This window comes from Saccopteryx bilineata, chromosome 1 (genome assembly GCF_036850765.1).
Source record: "Saccopteryx bilineata isolate mSacBil1 chromosome 1, mSacBil1_pri_phased_curated, whole genome shotgun sequence".
In the NCBI taxonomy this organism is placed as follows: domain Eukaryota; kingdom Metazoa; phylum Chordata; class Mammalia; order Chiroptera; family Emballonuridae; genus Saccopteryx; species Saccopteryx bilineata.
The window spans coordinates 228792081-228813122 of record NC_089490.1 but is presented as its reverse complement, the minus strand read 5'-3'; the positions used below and the strand labels follow the sequence as shown (position 1 = coordinate 228813122).

General features: G+C 42.6%; 1 protein-coding gene across 9 annotated transcripts in view; it reads left to right on the top strand.

The window, feature by feature from the left end:
• Positions 1-20468, top strand: part of DISP1 (dispatched RND transporter family member 1) — a 193888-nt gene extending 173420 nt beyond the window's left edge. For all 9 annotated transcript variants that reach the window (XM_066237679.1, XM_066237651.1, XM_066237607.1 and 6 more), the window contains 5 exons: positions 6228-6351; positions 7168-7295; positions 7633-7730; positions 9437-9534; positions 16839-20468. In XM_066237679.1, the coding sequence (XP_066093776.1) occupies positions 6271-6351; positions 7168-7295; positions 7633-7730; positions 9437-9534; positions 16839-20453 (4020 nt within the window). In that variant the 5' untranslated portion in view covers positions 6228-6270 and the 3' untranslated portion in view covers positions 20454-20468. The remainder of the gene's footprint in view (positions 1-6227; positions 6352-7167; positions 7296-7632; positions 7731-9436; positions 9535-16838) is intronic.
• The last annotated feature ends 574 nt before the right edge of the window (positions 20469-21042 follow it).

The window sequence follows — 21042 nt, the reverse complement described above, 5'->3', positions numbered from 1 at the left end:
GGCCTTCCTTTATATGTTGTATTCTTCTTTTCCCTGGCTGCCTTGAGAATTTTTTCTTTGCTGTTGGTTTGTGTCAATTTCATTATGATATGCCTTGGAGTAGGTTTGTTGGGGTTAAGAAAACTCGGAGTTCTGTTTGCTTCTTGAACTTGAGGCTTTAGTTCTTTCCACAGGCTTGGGAAGTTCTCATCTATTATTTGTTTGAGTATGTTCTCCATTCCATTTTCTCTCTCTTCTCCCTCTGATATACCTATTATTCTTAAGTTATTCTTTTTGATGCAGTCAGATAATTCTTGTAGGGCTATCTCATTTTTTTTAATTTTTGAGTCTCTTTCTTCTTCTCTCTGTTGTGCCTCAAGTTGCTTGTCTTCTATTTCACTAATCCTCTCTTCTATCTGACCTGTTCTATTAGCTAAGCTTGTTACTTCGTTTTTCAGCTCGTGAATTGAGTTTTTCATCTCTGTTTGATTTGTTTTTATAGTTTCAATTTCCTTGGACATATATTCTTTGTGTTCATTGAGTTGTTTTCTGAGCTCCCTAAATTTCCTTTCTGTGTTTTCTTGTATATCTCGGAGGATTTTTAGGATTTCTATCTTGAATTCTCTGTCATTTAGCTCCAAGGTTTCCAATATATTAAATTTTTTCTCCATAGATTTTTCCTCATCTAGCTGTGTTACCTCTCTTTCTTTTGCATCCATGATATTCGATTTTCTCTTCCTTAATGGCATCTGAGGGTGGTTTTGTTGATAGTATTAATGAGATTTAATAAAGAATAAAAAGTTAAAAAAAATAAAAAATAATAAAAAAATAAAAAATCGAAGAGTTGTTTTTTTTAAAAAAAATTAATAATGAAGTAAAGAAAAATAAAATAAAATAAAAATTTTAAAAAAAAGGAAATTATCCCCCCCCTCCTTTTTTTCTCTCCTCTCCTCTCCCCTCTTTCTTGAGAAAATCTTGTGGTGAACTGTGAATTATAACAAACAATGAGATGGCATTTTTTTTAATCCCAATTTCTTTTCAATATTTATCCATATAAATGCAACTTCTTCCAGAAAGCCTTTTCTGGTTACCATTTTCCAACCTAGGTGTTGAAGGAAGTAATCTCTTGTATTGTTGAAGTCACAAAACATTTTATCCCTCTAAATACAGTCTCCTGTTCCCTGGCTTTGCAGGCGCTTGTGTGCCTGTCTGATTTTCTGTATTTATTAGGCTCTTAGTTCGTGAGGACGAGACCCATGTCAGCCCATTTTGTGTTCTCCAAAGTCCCAGCATCCTTACTCTGCAGATCTAATTGTTGAATGACTTTATTGCTTCAAGAAAGAAAGAATTTTGTATCTCCTGGTTTCTTTTGTGAAATTTCATAAGTTTCGGTCATTCCTCCCCGTAAATTCATAGTCAATGCCACCGGACTTGCAGATAAAAATCCGTAACTCCTGGTTCATTTGAAAGAAAATTGATCCATTTCAAATAAAGTAGGAGCAATGTTATAACTGGGACACTTGTGATTACTAGCATTCTGAAATGCTTGGCTTTAAAGGACTAGAGGAGTAAGGAAAAGCTGTTGAGGGAAGTGGAAAGGGAGGAACTGAAGGTGAAGTTTTTAGGAAGAAAAGGGTCGCTAAGGTGGTAAATATTGCTCAGGTCAAGAAAGATGAAAACCAAGACTAGTTCATTGATTCTGGCAGTTTCAGAAGTCAGGACAGCAGAAAGCCAGCCAGAGGGGGTTAAGGATCAGGTTGGGAGAAGAAGGCTTCCTGAAGTCCAAGGCATTTAACACGGTCGCATGGCAGTCTGCTCAGAAAGGAAGGAGAGAAAGAAGAGTGTTTCTAGAAAGGCCTCAAAGGGCAAAGAGAAAAATCTTTGTCAGCTAAGAGACTGTACTATAGAGGGCCTTACTGTAATACAAATAGCCCATTAGGCCCGCATGTGATGTCCCTTGAGCATAAATTCACCCTGTAAGACACTTGGTTTATTTACTTTAACAGTTATTTCTGATCTGGTTTCAATATAAATACAATGAATTGATGAGTAGGTATCTGACAACTACCCCATTGGCTGCCCATGACAACGCCCACATGGTAGTAACCACCTGGGCCGGGGCCAGGCAGGAGCCCCTGGCTCAGGTCCGCGGTTTGCCCATGGACACATCTCGTTCCCTCTACCCCTTTTGTTCCTTCATCCTGTAAAGGGCAGGGAGTCCTTCAGATCTGTGTACTATCTGAGACTTTACCTGTCGGGACAACAACGTGAACTTGTATATAGCAGTGCTCTGGGGGTAGCCACTGGTACCCCAGGAGGGCGTTGGGGAAAACAGTCACCTAGCCATTCGTTTGAAAATGACTGCTTGCTGTAGCCCAGGTGTTACAGAGGTGGACTGAATTTACAATTACAGCTGTGTTGTCTGAGGACTTCCAAAATTAGAACAGGCAGATGAAAGATGAGTATGTATGATCTGCAGAACATTTTGCAGTAAAAGGAATGGCCCTTTTGAAAATTCATCTGATGGCTATGTGGTCAACTTTCCAAAGAAAATAATGTTCAAGTACTTTATTTTTTTTTTTTAATTTTTTATTTATTCATTTTAGAGAGGAGAGGGAGAGACAGAGAGGAGAGACAGAGAGAGAGAGAAGGGGGGAGGAGCAGGAAGCATCAACTCCCATATGTGCCTTGACCAGGCAAGCCCAGGGTTTCGAACCGGCGACCTCAGCATTTCCAGGTCGACGCTTTATCCACTGCGCCACCACAGGTCAGGCTCTACTTTATTCTTTAAACTTTGTTAGAATATATATCTTGAACCCAGGCTCACCTGGAATGGAATTAGCGGTGGGGTTTTATAAGCCATTTTAATTTCCTTTCCATCCCCAATTTTCTTGCTTTACTAGATTTATTTATTTATTTATTTATTTATTTATTTATTTATTTTGTATTTTTCTGAAGCTGGAAACAGGGAGGCAGTCAGACTCCTGCATGCGCCCGACCGGGTTCCACCCAGCACACCCACCAGGGGGCGATGTTCTGCCCATCCGGGGCATCGCTCTGCTATGATCAGAGCCATTCTAGCGCCTGGGGCAGAGGCCATGGAGCCATCCCCAGTGCCCCAGCCATCTTTTGCTCCAATTGAGCCTCAGCTGCGGGAGGGGAAGAGAGAGACAGAGAGGAAGGAGAGGGGGAGGGGTGGAGAAGCAGATGGGCGCTTCTCCTGTGTGCCCTGGCCAGGAATCGAACCCGGGACTTCCGCACGCCTGGCCTACGCTCTACCACTGAGCCAACCGGCCAGGGCCTTATCTTAATATTACAACCATTGTCTGAGTTTCATATTGTGAATGGAACTTCTGTGTCCCACATGGCACCCCTAGCTATACGATTGATGTCTTAGCAGAGATAACGGGAAGAGCAGAAACGCCCTCAGCGATCTTGTGGTATTTGGAGCAGTTGGGGCTTTCCCCCACGTTGCTTTTCTGATTTCACTTCTTCGGTGTGAACAGTCTTCTTAGGCAGGGCTAGCCCATGAAGCATCTGTGTGAGGAGGTGGGGATGTACTATAGTGAGGATAAACGTGTGGGGAAGAATTGTGCTGAAATTGCCAACACTGTCAAGTCTCCATATATAGTCAATGCACATAGAACGTATATAGCAGTGCTGTAAAATCAAATCCACATGTTTTCAAAGGGAAGAAAAGCAATGACTGCAGCAGGTTTTTAATATGTGTGTATATTTTTTAAGAACACAAAACAACAAGTCATTATATGGGTACATTAAATCATGGCACAAAAACTAAGCGAATTGGGACCCACTGCCCTCTGTTGAGAGCATGTTTGTAGGTTAAAATTTTAAAAAAGAGTAATTTGGGGTTCATTTGAAAGAAAATCGATCCATTTAAAATAAAGTATAATGAGTAGTTGTATAAGCCTGGGGCCATTTTCATTTCCCAGGGCTGATATTTTAATGGTCTAAAATGTAAAGGACTCTTTTTAAGTCTGAAGCAATGAAGAGAAATTCTCAAGTGTACTGTTGACAAAGGATTTGATTGCTTCAAAACCAGTTGCTTTCATCTTAGTTTGCATTTGGTGGAGGAGGAAATAAAGTCTAAAGAATTATAAGCGTGGGGTGTGTTCTAGAAATTTGAAAAGCTTCTGACCACTTGGTATTTACATTTGAACAATCACAATCAGCAGATTGTGGTTTATATGTCTTCAATGCATTCAGAATCATTCTTAAAAGGTTATTGCATCTTACCTAGCATAATTTGTCCTTGATGAGTTTTTAAATCCAGAATTTATAGTCTAGCAAATAATATTCAGACTCAGAAGTCCTATGGATCTAGGTGGTTTTGCTAGAGAAATTAACTATTAGTGTAGCTTTGGAATTTAATTTTAAAATGTGAATTTGGGGAAGTCTACATTTGTGGCATGCCAACTTATTCCTGAAGTCTTTGTTTCTTTTGTGTTTGAAACAAGAGATGGTACCATAGTGATGAAGAGGCCAGATTGCAGAACCAGACCATCTGGATTCCCAGTTTGAGACTTTTTGTTAATTGAGATGTAATCGAGATAACATTATATTAATTTTAGGTGCGTAACATAAATGAATTAACATTGTATGTATTGCAAAAACAATTATCGCAATAAATTTAGCTAACAATCTATTGCCACACAAATTCTTTTCTTGTAATGCAAACTTTTAAGATTACTATGTTAGCAACTATACAAGAGAAACTATAGTCACCATCTTGTGCATTGCATCCCCATGACTTACTTATTTTATGGCTGGGCTGGCTTTGTGACTTTGAACAAGTAATCTTACCTGTCTGTGCCTCGATTTCATCTCATAAAGTTTTTGGGAGAATCCAATGAACTCCTTGTAAGTGCAAGATATCATGCTTTATTTTTCTAAGATTACTTTTAAAAGAACAACAATGAAAAATGCCTGTGCAAGTGCTCTCTTGAAGCATAATTATGTCATGTTTTAATTTCCTTACTAAAATTTAATTTGAAGGAAATATCCCTACTAAGCCAGATCTGTGCAGTTGCTAGATTAGAATATAAACATCAACAATCTATTCTTAGAGACATGTAGTAGCTTTTTTCAGAATGGTATTTAGAGCCACCGGCTTTATTTAAACTGCTAACATCTAGCGTCACGTTGAAGAAATCACTCACAAATATATGAGTAAGAAACTGGTTTCAAATGAGGCAGAAATAGCCATTACAGCAGCCAAATGAGCTAACATTGATGGGAATTTGAGTGTAATTGTCCACAAGTTAAACGTTTCTTTTTTACTGTAATAAAACTTGGCAAGATAGAGTTTGAATTTCAGAAAATGTTCAATGTAGTCAAGTTCTATTGAGCACTAGGTTCATATCAAGATCTGGAAGTGTCAATATAGTAAGGCACAGTCCAGGATCTAGCGGAAGGGACACAGAGATGGGTCTTTGAGTCAGAGGTGGTGAACGAGAGTATGGGAAGGGTGTCTAGGGAAAATGGCTTGAGGGTGGGATTTGGTAACAGGGGTTTCCGAGGTGTATGTAGTAAGAGACTAAAGCCAGGCTGCAGTGTTTGGACAGTGAAGAGAAAGGAAGACATGGGTGCTTGTTCATCTAATCAAGAGATAGTTATCGAGCATCTTTTAAAAAAATATTGTTGTAGGTTCTGATACTGCACTAAATAAAGACATACAACAGAAATCTCTGCTTCATGGAATGCACTGTCTAATGGATATGTTCATTATAATTTTAGCTCGAAGGAAAGTTACAGGTTTATGAGACTTTTTGGTTTGGTTCAGTTATTCTTAGTATTTACGCTACATCAGCGTGTTTGTGGGCTCAGTTCTCTTTCCAGCACTTACAGAGTAAAAGTATGGAGACAGGAATAAACCAGACAACCAAACTTCTGGAGGAAATGACCAAGAGTTCAAATCCTCTGTTAGAAACAGATTCTTTCCACTTAGGAAGTATAGATTTTAGAGTCTCTCTTTCCCAGACACAGATGTGGCTATAACATGTTATGTGTCAAAAACAGACAGTATCTGACTGTCAAAAGCCTCTGGTACATGACCATTGCTACTTTATCACAGAAATGAGAGGATAATGATCATGTAATTTCCTACTGCAATTTTTTATTAATAAATGTCTGTGCTGGGTCAGTACAGTATTGCACAAATTGCTCTCTTAGGTAACCAGAACTCTGTTGCATCTAAAGGCCTTTGTGATTTTTCTCTGCCCCTGCAGTTACGCAGCCCTGATCGCTGACTGGCCCGTGGTGGTCCTGGGCATGTGCACGGTGTTCATCGTGGTTTGTGCCTTGGTTGGAGTATTAGTGCCGGAGCTCCCTGACTTCTCTAACCCACTGCTGGTAAGGGGGACCGAGCCAGGAGAATTTGTTTATTTTCTTGAGACCTAAAACCATCTCCAGACAATTATGTTTCTACAAACTGCAGTGTGCTATTCAGGACCCCATATGTTAAGAAACCATCACAGGTCATTAGTGAGTATACAATTATCTTTCTGCATTCAGAGCTCTGTATTCTCGGGTTCTTAAAAGGTCAAAAAAACGTGCTCACCATGAGAAATCTGGAAATTTTGCTTCTTGGTCCTTATGTTTAAGCTAAAAAGCAAGACATTAGAGAATCTTCACAGTATAAAAATTTTTCATAAAGTCTTTAAACTGTCTCTTTTTTCCCCTCAAAGAAGTTAGAAGAATTTTAGTATCACTAAGAGATAACAGAGTCTGTTTTTAAGCAAATGTTCCTCTGGAGTGGAATAATAGGGAAATATGAACAAGGATAATGACATATTCTTTGTAAAACATTGTAATATGCACAATATAATTTACTTTGACCATACTATTTTATAACCTAAAAGTATTTACTAAATGCCTAGGTATAAATTTGAAAGAGAAGCTTCAAATAAGTTTTTTTTTTTTCCTTCTTTCTTAAAACATGTAACCCCCCAAAGGATCAAAATATATTTTTTTTCAGAGTAAATAGGTGATCATTATCATATCAAGTCATCCTGTTTTAATGTCTGTCACATCTGGAGTTGCTGTGAGGCGCATCTGTATTTTCGGTTGAAAGCTGTTCATCACCTTGACATTGCTTTCCCAAACTGCTATAACCACCCTTAGCCTGAAATGAAGTACACTAATGGGAATTGTAATTTTTTGCCTTAGGGTTTTGAACCAAGAGGGACTACAATAGGTCAGAGATTGGTCACGTGGAATAACATGGTGAAAAATACAGGATACAAAGCAACGTTAGCCAATTATCCCTTTAAATATGCAGATGAGCAAGCCAAAAGGTAATCATTTATTAACTTCCAGACAAAAACATTGCTGAATGAATCCCACTTTTAAACACTGCCTAAGCAAAAAGATTCAATGTCAAATGTGTGGCTCAAAATCTTATTTAAATTGTCATTGTTTAGAAAGATGTTGTATTAGGATGAAAAAAAATGAGGGTTTAGGGGCTTTTATTTTTCATATTTGAGACAATTAATATTGGTTGCTTAGAATAATCCTCTCAACTTAATTTCAAGTGCTAAAAAGGCCATGACTTTGAGGATGTACTGTTATGGGTATGCTTATTGGTGTTGAAATGGCTAGTGCTCTATTGAAGATCAACCTATTCTGTTTCAGCCATCGGGATGACAGATGGTCAGATGACCACTATGAAAGAGAAAAAAGAGAAGTTGACTGGAACTTCCACAAAGACAGCTTTTTCTGCGATGTTCCAAGTGAGTGGCATTCGTAGATGATCAAACCCCTCAGCAGGTCCCTAGCCCTCTGCAGATGGAACTGACATGATGAATATCTGGACTGACAGAAGTGTATGGCCAGCCACACAGCTCCACTGTTTCTGTCTTTACTTAAAGAGATTTCAGCCTAATTTACTTGTCATTTTACTTCTCTGGGTCAGTCAACCACTAATCTGAATTTATGTACCCGTAACAAGAATGAATGAGAAAGAAATGACTGAGTTATATTCAGTTTTAAGGCTGAATAGGCTCTTCGATGTTTCTAGATCTCACCAAACCTCTGGGTCTTTAATTTGAACCCTGTTTCACTATATAGGAATAGAGAGAGGGAAAGTAGGAGATTAGGAAGAATTTTGTACTGATCCCAGGAAGCAAGACAAGTTTCTTGTTCTGTCTCTTATTAGAAAAGTTCAGCTCTGGTTAGTTCTGTGTTCTGGCTAGTTTATTTCTCTCCAAGTGTTACTATATATTGCTTACCAGCATTTATCTAGTAACTAATATCTTAACGAGGAAGACCATTAGCAAATTCATGAAATATAGTCTTGTTTATATTTCAGTGATCAACACTAAATATTTGTCTCATTAAGTAGTAGGTTTTGCCCTGATAAAGCCATTTCTGACTCTACTAGTATAAAATGTTCCACAAGGCTTATTTTGATCTGTAAAATCAATCAACCTAAGATAACAGCCATTTGATGAAGATGAGAATTTACTAACAAAACCTTCATAATCGGGAACAAAGTTTATGTAATAAAGCTTTATTCACAAATTTGCAAGTTGATTTTCTTTGTTACCATGATTAGGCATTTTAGATCACATAAAACTATATATATATATTTATATATATATTAATATATATATAAATATATTTATATATATTTTTTACTTGGTTCAGCTTTTTTATTGTGGCCAAGGAAGCAGAAACAGTACTTACCGCGCACCTTTTTTTCATGATCTCCTTTAATTCTCACAACTATTTGAGGCAGGTGTTGCTGTCTCCATTTTACCAATGAGGAGTCAAGGCTCAGAGAAGTTGTCGGTTGACATGACCTGGTTACACCCAGTTCTAACCCCAAAGACCATGCCCTTTCCAGAACCTTATTCATAAATATATTTTACATTAATATGATTTTCAAAATAGTTTTTCTAGTCTGTAGCAGAGACCCGTGTACTCAGCCAGAACGTGGAAGGTGTCTGTGATCTAGTCCAGCAGCCTGTACTTAGTTGACTGTGTTTAGTGCTTTTAAATTGATCACCTATCATCTTTCCTCTGTAACTAGCTGCCAAAGAGAACATCCTTCTAATCCATTCTCAATACTCCCCAGAGTCAGTCTTTGATTTCATATACCATTATCGTGATATGCTCTGAAATTAAGAGGGAGGCATTCAATTAACTGCCTGCTGAAAGTTCCTATGGACTGTTTTTCCTAATGATAGTCTGGTCCCAAATACATTTGTTATGTCACTCCTATGATTTTTAAGATGTAGGGAATAGACAAAGGCTTTGAGCGAAGACAGTATATATTTTTTTACAACTTCTCCTGGAATTTGTCAAAGGAGAGACTCCCCCGCTGCTAATGAATGGTCCATATGGTTTCCCGATTTGAAGTGCTTCTAAATGCCAAGTCTTATGAAAAACGTGACTCATTTATAACCCTCTGTCTTTCCTTTCTTCCTACCACCAGGTGACCGGTATTCCCGAGTCGTGTTTACGTCAGCTGGAGGGGAGACATTATGGAACTTACCCGCAATTAAGTCAATGTGCAGTGTAGATAACTCAAGGGTACGTAGAGGGAAACTGAAACACGTTTAGCACAAATAAGGCGATGTTTTGCAACTCCTCTTGCAGCTGAGCCGGGTGTCTGACGGATGACAGTGCTTCGGTGGCTTGCCTGCCGAGGAGTCCAGCTCTGCACCGCTTACTCGGATCGCAGGATCGGAGTGTCTCTGTCTCCCTCCCTTTAACAGACCATCTTCCTTTAATAAAGCACTTGTTTTTCTTTCGCTCTCCTGTTCTTTGTCCACGACAGTCTCTCATATGCTTTCACAGTGGATTTCCTTTCAGGATAATAGCGGAGGCTTTTTCTATTTTTTCTTCTTTTGTCATATTTTCTTCCCTAATCTGCTTTCATTGTTCACTACGCTTCCCCGCTTCCCCCGAGGCAACTGTCAGCATCATCTTAATTACCCAGTCAAATGCCTGCCTTCTCAGCAATCAGTGGGTCAACTGGGCCTGTGACCTCAAAGGAAAATTTAGGGCACGAGCTGGGGAAAGGGATATCAAAGGACACAAAGATAGTATCTATGTAAATGGCTGGAGTAATCCAATCCAGTTTGTCCTGGACTCTAAGTACCTTGCTGCTTGTGAAGATGGAAAGTGGCAGGAGGACAGCACTTCCTATCTTCATCTTCTCTACTTCCTGTCTTCATCTTCTCTGGAGCCCAAGAGACGTCAGCCCAGAACCTGCAAAGGCAGCCCTGGGGCTGGGGGGAGCTGTCAGTTTCCTGAGTTCCCAGGTGGTTTCTCCAGGTAGAGACTGCTGTCTGGTGTCACTAATGGACCTGCCCAAGCACAGTAATCTGGCAGAAAAGGAGCTCATTGTATTCCTGGTATACCTCTGAGATGCAAAATCACTGTTTAGTTGAAAATATAATCACATGCAATGCTAAGAGCTACCAGGGGTCCCCAAACTTTTTTACACAGGGGGCCAGTTCACTGTCCCTCAGACCATTGGAGGGCTCCCACATACAGTGCTCCTCTCACTGACCACCATTGAGAGAGTTGCCCCTTCTGAAGTGCGGCGGGAGCTGGATAAATGGCCTTAGGGGGCCAAATTGCAGCCCACGGGCCGTAGTTTGGGGACTCCTGATAGTCACCTGTTCTAGCAACAGCCTTTCTTAATGGACTACAGGACAGGAAGGACTGTTTGAGGTCACCCAGACCAGCAGTCTTCATTGTGCAGATGGATATAAGTCCCTTCTGAGAACGAACTGGCTTACCCAGGTTAGTTAGTGATCTCCCTACTTCTTCATTCTGAGAGGCAGTTTACACATTGATACAATTTTCCCCCTTGATTGACCCTATCAGGATTTTCTGCAAGTGCCGTTTCTCAGTCCCTTTCCAAATAGACCAGCGATTTTCTCCTGGTGTGCCCCAGGTATTTTTTTTTTTAAGATTTATTTATCAGTTTTACACAGAGAGGAGGGCGGTGGTGGAGTGAGAAGTATCAATTCATAGTTGCTTCACTTGAGCTGTTCATTGATTGCTTTCGTATGTGCCTTGACTGGGCAAGCCCAGGGTTTCGAACCAGCGACCTCAGCATTCCAATTTGATGCTCTATCCACTGTGCCACCCCAGGTCAGGTGCCCTAGGCATTTTTAAGACAAGCAATATCTGACTATTTATATTTAGTTAGCCGCAGTGACCTCTTTTCCCTTAGATTGTCAAATAAAAAAATGACAACAGCCATCTAGTATGAATGAATCAAAATTAATACATATTTTTGTCAGATCAGCAAAAAAAAATTTTTCTTGGTGTATCACAGAATGTTAGTAATTAGTGTATGTGTGCCATGAGATGATAAAGGTTGCAAATCACTGAAATAGACCCAAGACACAAACCATCTATAAACAGTCAACAGCTTCTTCCTCAATGGTCAGTTTTTATTTGCTCTATTTTCTTCTCTTTCATGGCAATCAGCTCATTGGAAGCTGTGCACATTATAGTTCCCTGTCATGGGCTACCAACCTTCTCATGAAGGAAGATAACTGTAGAGCAGTAGATATGCAGAGTATTTGCTACGGGTAAGTAAGACTGTGAGCACCATATTTTATATTGCTCACACTGCGCCTGTGACCTTGGAATTCGTAACACCTGCGTAAGCAGGTTACTGGATAATCAGACCTTGGCTGAGAACAATTCATTAACTTTCATGCCTCCCAGGTCTCTTTAGCCTTCCTTCACAGTTGATCTTTACACCTTCCCTCCCCTGAAGACTGTGGAGTGACTGAATTCACACAATTGATTGATAGCCTATGTTTATTGAGTGTTGCTATCTGTCAGGAAGTGTTCTAAACACCTGAATGAATTATTTCATTACTCACTGAATCACTATTCAACCGCAAAATGGTGTTATGAATTAAGGACTATTATTTTGCCCGTTTTATAGATGAGGGAATTTCACATGAGTGGGAAGTGGCGAATGTAGGATTCGAACCCAGCCAAGCCTAACTCCAGCCTGCGCCTTTACCCACTGTGCGTATGCTCCCAGAATGCAGAAATAATACCCATTTTTGCTTAGTTTTACTATAGATGCCATTCCCCCACTTAAGTGACCCTCAAAGAGTCCTCATGGCCTACACTAAGTATCTTTTTTTTTTTTTTTTTTTTGTATTTTTCTGAAATTGGAAACGGGGAGGCAGTCAGACTCCCGCATGCGCCCAACTGGGATCCACCCAGCACACCCACCAGGGGGCAATGCTCTGCCCATCTGGGGCGTTGCTCTGTTGCAACCAGAGCCACTCTAGCACCCAAAGCAGAGGCCACAGAGCCACCCTCAGTGCCTGGGCCAACTTTGCTCCAATGGAGCCTTGGCTGCGGGAGGGGAAGAGAGAAACAGAGAGGAAGGAGAGGGGGAGGGGTGGAGAAGCAGATGGGCGCCTCTCCTGTGTGCCCTGGCCAGGAATCGAATCCAGGACTCCTGCATACCAGGCCGATGCTCTACCACTGAGCCAACTGGCCAGGGCACTAAGTATCTTTTTTTAAAAAAAGATTGTATTTATTGATTTGAGAGAAAGAGAAAGTCAGGGAATGGGGAAGGAGCAGGAAGCATCAACTCATGGTAATTGCTTCCCGTATGTGTCTTGACCCGGTAAGCCTGGTGTTTCGAACGGGCAACCTTAGCATTCCATGTTGATGCTTTATCCACTGTACCACTGCAGGCCCAGCTAATAAGTATTATTTTTAAAGAGTTAGCAGTTTATTCTGTGATGGACTCAAAGACTCAAGCCAGGAAGCAGTACTGTGCCTTTGTAGCTTTCATTAGTGAAAGCAACATACTGTTTCATATAGAACATCCTACTCAATAGATAGCTTACAAAAAGGCATACACAGAACAGATATGAAAAATAAGCTGAATGCATTGCATGATGGGAAATAATGGGAGGAAAGTCATGAAGCTAAGAATGCGATGTAACACACCCTGGAATCCTGTATACTTACTGGTCGTGATTGGCAAACTTGTCTGTATCCTCCCTGACAGCCAAAACAAAAAGGAATTAAACATCAGTGACAAAAGTCATAAATAGGGTAACCAAGTTGTTTCTTTAGGAGAAGTCCAGCTTCCCCTAATACTAACAGGAGAGAACTGTTCTTCACAGGCTTCATTTAAAAAGCCTGATGTTGTATATAAGGGTTTGGAAGAGGACCCTGTTTTCTAGGGTCACTTCTGTGGACAGCTGGAACCCCCTGAAGCTTAGAGGACCCAGAAATACCTTTCCTAATTCTTGTTTTAAGAAAGACTATGGAACTCTTGCCTTTTCTTTTCTCCCTCAGTCCCTTAAACTTTTCATACAAAAGATGCTTCGTCACATGGAGAAGGGGAGTCCAGCAGTTACTAAAACCTGGTATTAGGGGTTAATTTTCTTCCTTTTAGTTTTTTTCTCAGCCTCTTAAAATATCTCCAACTTAGCCACTAGTTTTAAAAGTTAAGATATTATTTTAAACTGCTGGTTTCTTCTTTTTCTCTCCTCTTCCCTTACCCTCTATTTTAGGCCAACTCCACCCCTGTGCCTATCTAACTAGGAAGTATACAGAGACATGTTATAACCACACAAGCAGCACTACTTTCTGAAATGTCCAATTTGTGAGTGCCTAGAATTAAGAATTCTATTGCTCACGAGAGTTCCAAGAAATTGCGCTAACTCCATTCTTGTTTTTGTAAACGTCAAAGAATTTGAAATCGTTCCCATGAATTCCTTTTCCCAAAACATGGCAAAAATGTAGTTGCTTCCTGCATGAAGATATACCAATCTCTAAAAGCCCCACAGGGTAACATGTAAGTGTGTATTTCGCTGTCTCGGTCACAAACAGCTGAGTCAGGGCCACTCCCCTCCCCCTCTTAATTCTGTCTGGCTTTCCCTCCTCAGGTTCCCATAGACCCTTTCATACAATATGGTACTTCTCATATTGAATAACTGATTTTCTTGTCTGATTTCCCTGCCGAACTTGTGAATGATTGGAGGGCAAGAACCACAGTGCTTTATTCATCTTGTATAGGTGTCAGTAAATATTTTTTTCTTTTGAACAGATGGATGGATGAGAACACGTGGCCTGACTCCTAAAAGCCTAGACAATTCCTTGTACTCCATTCCTGACTCAGGGCATCAGGGCAGGGGTTCCACATCTGGGTAAAGTGTATACCAGTCACGATATCTGTTCTTCTCTGTCCTTTATTTTATTTTATTTTTTTAAAGATTTTATTTATTGATTTTACAGAGAGAGGAGGGTGGGCAACAAGAAGTAATTGCTTCACTCTAGCTGTTCATTGGTCGCTTACGGTATGTGCCTTGACCAGGCAAGCCCAGGGTTTGAACTGGCGACCTCAGTGTCCCAGGTCGACAGTTTATCCACTGCACCACCACAGGCCAGGCTCTGTCCTTATTTCTTAACCTGTAAGAGTTCCCGAAACCTGGGTCTCAAAGATTGCCCATTACTCAGCACCACCTTTGAATGTGAGGATTGGTTCTCCAGAGGCTTACTAGCATTTATTTTTGATAGCAGCCATCAAGGTGGTAGTTGGTTTGTATTTATCATGTCCAACTTTTTAATCTTTGGTCAAATGCATATGTGGACAGAAAAAAAAAGCCGTATTAGTATTTGTGAAGGTTATTCAAGGGCAGGATTCTGTGTTTTCTTTCCGGGTTTCAGTTGGCAATCCTGTCTGTCTCCTTTGTCTTTCCACTGGATTCTTTCATCAACTGCAAATAGGTTCCTTCCAGCTGATCCTGGGTTTCACAATGAATACAATTTGTTTCTTTTCCCATCTGAAAGCTGGCAGGCATTAGGGTTGTTTTACCTCTCTCTCAATTCCCCAGGCTGACTGCAGGGTCTTGTGTGTTATTTCTTTGTGGGGATAAAGCTGGTTATCTGCCCTGAACACCACAGAGGTGCTCTTCGCCAGACGCTTCTGTCTCCCTGACTTCATGTGAATGCTTTAACCTGAACACAGTTAAATGTGAATGATCCTATTTTGTGAAATATCAAGTAATTATCGCTCTTTAAAGTGAGCTTAAAATTAAGGCTTTGTTAAACTAAACATTAATTTAGTACTCTTGAAAAATAATCCTTTTGGCTCTCTCTCTCTTTTTTTTTTTTACCCCTAACAGAGCGTCTTTAAAAGCAACAACCTTTTATTATGGAAACTTCCAAACAGATACAGAGATAGAATAATAGAAGAATTCCTCATGTGTAGGTCTCCCAACTTCAACAGTTCCCAATACACGACCAATCTTATTTTACACCGTTTTCCCAGGATTAGTCCCAATAAAGTACAGTTGAATAACAATGGGGGTTAGGGGTGCCAACTGGCTGTGCTGTCAAAAATCCACATATAACTTTGACTCCCCAAGAACTTAATTATGGATCTGATAGCCAGGGCTTAGGGGATTATAAATCATTTGGTTCGTCAATAAGTCCAAGTTCCAAAGAGGTGATTTGTGCCAACACCTCCTCTACTTTGAGATGGTACTTCAATGCATGATTGATAAACCCCACTTTAATAAAGACCAAAGGTGGTTTTAATCCTACAGAAAAAAATATATTCACACCTTTCTTGAACTTCAAATTCCTTCCCAGAACAGCCTTTGACAAACAGAGATGAGAGACTATGATAAAAGTGGACCTTTAGCTCTGGTGCTTACTTCTGAAGAGAAGTCTCTGGACAGGCTCAAGAGAAGGGAGATATTTCTAATTCTTCCTCTTAGGGAAGAGGAGCCACTCGTGTAATTTACAGATTTGGAAGGCAATGGAATTGTACAGGCTTCCGTATAAATTAGCAATGCCAGATTTGGCACTGGAACAATTTCTCAATTTTCTAAACAAGACAGCCATCAGCAGAAAAACCTTCTCCAGGAATAACGTCACAAATGAAACACTGTCCACATGAAATCCGGGATTGTCACACCTGCTGATATGTGTCAGAGCCCTGTTTACCAAAAGAGAAAGTTCCCAAAAGGCTTTTAGCCATTTTGAATAAACTTTCAAGAATGTGGAAGATGTAATCAAACTCCTACTTATTTATATTATTGTATATATTTATTGAAAGTCAGATCTATACAGGGGTAGGCAAAAGTAGGTGTATAGTTGTAAAAATAAATAACAGTAATGAATAAATAATACAGGAATAAACTCAGTTTTGCATACTCACAACTGTAAACCTGCTTTTGCCCACCCCTTATATATGTATGTTTTAGGAAACAATTTTATTCCGGGGTCTTTCATGTGTCTTTGACATCAGCACTTCTGATATCACCAGTAACTTTTTTTGAGTTGCTGACGGTTTGCTGGGAATAGCATGTTGCTTCCAACTAAGTTGATTAAGCTGTAATACCTTCGTCACTCAAAATTTCACGCTGATAACCAGAAGTCTTAGGCAAAGCCACAAATCGCCCATAAATCAACTGTATGATTGTTCTCTTAATGAACCCTGGAAATGTACAAACAGAAGCCTCACCTATGTATTTTATTGCTTTTTAAGGTGACTTTGAAAAGGCTTATTTACAAAAGAGGCATTAATTCTGTCTCCTTTTTTAAAACCAAGCTAGTGTTAGTTGAAGTTGTTTTGCGCCTGGATGTCATCCCCAAACAGTATTGTGCTGTTCAGGGATATAGTAACCCAGCTCCCAGTCTGTCATAGCAGAGCTTTGGGGGACAGTGGGGAGTCTTACCTTGTATTCAGACCGATGGCTGACTCCCCAGGATGGCTGTGTAACTCCTGGGACTCCCTGTCTTTTAAGGCCACCTTCATCCAGACCTCTGAATGACCCGGTTTTAAACGCCAGCCCTCCCGCCTGTCTCTGTCTCTGCAGATACGGTCTCACCCTCAGTTCGGCGACCTCTGCCAGCGGACCACAGCCGCCTCCTGCTGCCCGAGCTGGACGCTGGGGAACTACATCGCCATCCTAAACAACCGGTCATCCTGCCAGAAGATTGTGGAACGGGACGTGTCTCACACCCTAAAACTGCTGCGGACGTGTGCCAAGCACTACCAGAATGGCACCCTGGAGCCAGACTGCTGGGACATGGCGGCCCGCAGGAAGGACCAGCTTAAGTGCACCAACGTGCCACGGAAGTGCACCAAGTACAACGCCGTGTACCAGATCCTGCACTACTTGGTGGACAAGGACTTCCTGGCCCCCAAGGAAGCGGACTACTCCGCACCGGCCCTGAAGTACAGCATGCTCTTCTCCCCCACCGAGAAAGGAGAGAGCATGATGAAAATCTACCAGGACAACTTCGAAAACTGGAACTCGTCCGACGGGGTCACCACCATCACGGGGATCGAGTTTGGCATCAAGCACAGCTTGTTTCAGGACTACCTGCTGATGGATACTGTGTATCCCGCCATCGCCATTGTCATCGTGCTGCTGGTCATGTGCGTCTACACCCGGTCCATGTTCATCACCCTGATGACCATGTTCGCCATCATCAGCTCCCTGACCATCTCCTACTTCCTCTACCGCGTTGTCTTCAACTTCGAGTTCTTCCCTTTCATGAACCTCACCGCGCTCATCATTCTGGTGGGCATCGGGGCGGACGATGCGTTTGTCCTGTGCGACGTCTGGAACTACACCAAGTGTGACAAGCCGCAGGCGGAGACAGCGGAGACGGTGGGCACCACCCTGCAGCACGCCGCCCTGTCCATGTTTGTCACCAGCTTCACCACAGCAGCCGCCTTCTATGCCAACTACGTGAGCAACATCACGGCCATCCGCTGCTTCGGGGTGTACGCGGGGACCGCCATCCTGGTCAATTACCTGCTGATGGTCACGTGGCTCCCGGCCGTGGTCGTGCTGCACGAGCGCTACCTGCTCAACATCTTCACTTGCTTCAGGAAGCCCGCGCAACCCCTGTACGAGAGCAAGGGCTGCTGGACCGCGGCGTGCCAGGGCTGCCACAAGGTCCTGTTTGCCATTTCGGAAGCGTCCCGCATCTTCTTCGAGAAGGTGCTGCCCTGCATCGTCATCAAGTTCCGCTACCTGTGGCTGGTCTGGTTCCTGGCCCTCACCGTGGGCGGGGCCTACATCGTGTGCGTCAACCCCAAGATGAAGCTGCCCTCGCTGGAGCTGTCCGAGTTCCAGGTCTTCCGCGCCTCGCACCCCTTCGAGCGGTATGACGCCGAGTACAAGAAGCTGTTCATGTTCGAGCGTGTGCGCCACGGAGAGGAGCTGCACATGCCCATCACGGTCATCTGGGGCGTGTCCCCGCAGGACAACGGCAACCCCCTGAACCCCAAAAGTAAAGGGAAGCTAACGCTAGACAGCACTTTTAACATTGCCAGCCCGGCTTCTCAGGTATGGATTTTGCACTTCTGTCAAAAGCTGAGAAACCAAACTTTCTTTTACCAGACGGATGACCAGGACTTTACCAGCTGCTTCATTGAGACCTTCAAGCGCTGGATGGAGAACCAAGACTGCGACGAGCCAGCCCTCTACCCATGCTGCAGCCGCTGGAGCTTCCCCTACAAGCAAGAAATTTTTGAGCTGTGCATGAAGAGGGCTATCATGGAGCTGGAAAGGAGTACCGGGTACCATTTGGACAGCAAGACCCCAGGGCCAAGGTTTGATATCAATGATACCATCAGGGCGGTAGTTCTAGAGTTCCAAAGCACCTACCTCTTCACACTGGCTTACGAGAAGATGCACCAGTTTTACAGAGAGGTGGACTCGTGGATTTCCAATGAGCTGAGTTCTGCACCCGAGGGCCTCAGCAATGGCTGGTTCGTCAGCAACCTGGAGTTCTACGACCTCCAGGACAGCCTCTCGGATGGCACCCTCATCGCCATGGGACTCTCCGTGGCCGTTGCCTTTAGCGTGATGCTGCTTACGACCTGGAACATCATCATAAGCCTGTATGCCATCATTTCTATCGCGGGCACTATATTTGTTACCGTTGGTTCTCTCGTCCTGCTGGGCTGGGAGCTAAATGTTCTGGAGTCTGTCACCATTTCGGTGGCGGTAGGCTTGTCTGTGGACTTTGCCGTACATTATGGGGTCGCCTACCGCTTGGCCCCGGATGCTGACCGAGAAGGGAAGGTGGTCTTCTCCCTGAGCCGCATGGGTTCAGCAATTGCCATGGCCGCCCTGACCACCTTCGTGGCTGGCGCCATGATGATGCCCTCCACGGTGCTGGCGTACACCCAGCTGGGCACCTTCATGATGCTCATCATGTGCATCAGCTGGGCTTTCGCCACCTTCTTTTTCCAGTGCATGTGCCGGTGCCTTGGACCACAGGGTTCTTGTGGTCAGATTCCTTTACCTAAGAAACTCCAGTGCAGTGCCTTTTCCCACACATTATCTCCAAGTCCTGGTGACAAGGAACAAAGCAAAACACACACCCTGAATGCTTATCACGTAGATCCTAGGGGCCAAAAATCTGAACTGGAGCCTGAGTTTTATGAATTAGAGCCTCTGGCAACCCAGACTTGCACTGCCTCTGAGAAGACCACTTACGAAGAGACCCACATCTGCTCGGAATTTCTCAACAGCCAGGCAAGGAGCGTGGGGATGCCCAGGCACGGCGCAGCCTACAACAGCGAACTCAGCAAAAGCCCCAGAAGTAACCCGAGCTCCGCCTTGCTGCAGCCCTCTCTTGACCAGCACGCCATGCACCACTTCTTCTCTATGAACCCCACGTGTAGCTGCCCAAATGCCTACAAGCATTTGAAATATGGCCCGCACTCTTGCCAACAGATGGAAGACTGCTTGTGCCACGAGTGTGCCCATTCTGCGGGCAGCTTCATGCACATCCAGAATGGCATGGCGCCTCTGAAGGCCGCACACCAAGCCCCCAAGGGCTTCGTGCATCCCATCCCCCATATCCACCACTGTCCCTGCCTCCAAGGCAGAATGAAACCACCTGGAATGCAAAACTCTCTGCCTCGGAGTTTTTTCCTCCACTCAGTGCAGCCAATCCAGCCCCAGGACAAAACTGGTAAGACCAGTGTGCACAGTCTGCAGTACACGGAAGAGCATCTCCCAAAGGTGGCAGAGCCATCAGCTATCTGCAGAAGCACGGAATCTTTACAAAAAGCATGTTGTGATGCTGAGAATAACCAAAGGGGACCCTGTAAAAGTAGGGACATTGGGAATGTGGTAGGCAGCGGAGGGGCTGAAAACAGAGACTTGGGTTCCGTGAATCCCACCAACAGAGCAGAAAGGGGAGTTGAACCAAACTTGTCCCAGACTGATGCCATTGTGAACTCAGAATGTTTAAATCAGAGTGAACCAAAATTTATATTGAACCATGTCATGGGGGAGGCTGGTTATGAGTCCTTCCCCAACAACCCACCCAGTTGTGGTAGGATTGTGAGAGTGAGGTGCAGTTCTGTGGACTGTCAGATGCCAAACTTTGAAGCCAATGTGCCTGCTGTATTAACACACTCGGAACTTTCTGGTGAAAGTTTGTTAATAAAAACACTTTAATAAATCTGGTATTAAACTCAGAACCCGTGCCTTGATTGTTTCTTGAAATCAGAATAAAATCCGAAAGTTTAGAAATAGAACCCCAAAATGCAGAAATGAGAAGGTTTCGCTTTGTTAAAAATCGTGCAGTACTTTGTATTCCGTGTGAACACTCAAACACATAGCTAATGAGTGTTGGCTGATTCTTGGGTTTTGTATTTTCAAAAAGTCCAGTTGTTTTATATTTATACCAAGCTTGAAAAACAATGGTCTCTCATAACAGTGAGTCAGAGATTTAGAGTTTGCGTTGCCTAAAAGTTTCAGTTCTCCCTGGTATCCTTATTCTGGTGCATTTGGTTGTCAGTAATTAGGACATTTAGATTGCACAACATAAATATGCATTTTAGTAGAGCCACTTCCATTGGGATCTAGAAAGTAAACGACATTAAAATTTATATTTTTTTGGTGAGGCCTCATTTAAAAATTAGTTGCCAAGTATTTTAACAGTGCATTCCACTTGTCTACATGAGTAGACTTTACATGATGCCAGGGACACGTCTATAGCCAAATTAGTGCTTTTTCCCACATGCGCCAAAAAAGTACAGTTCTT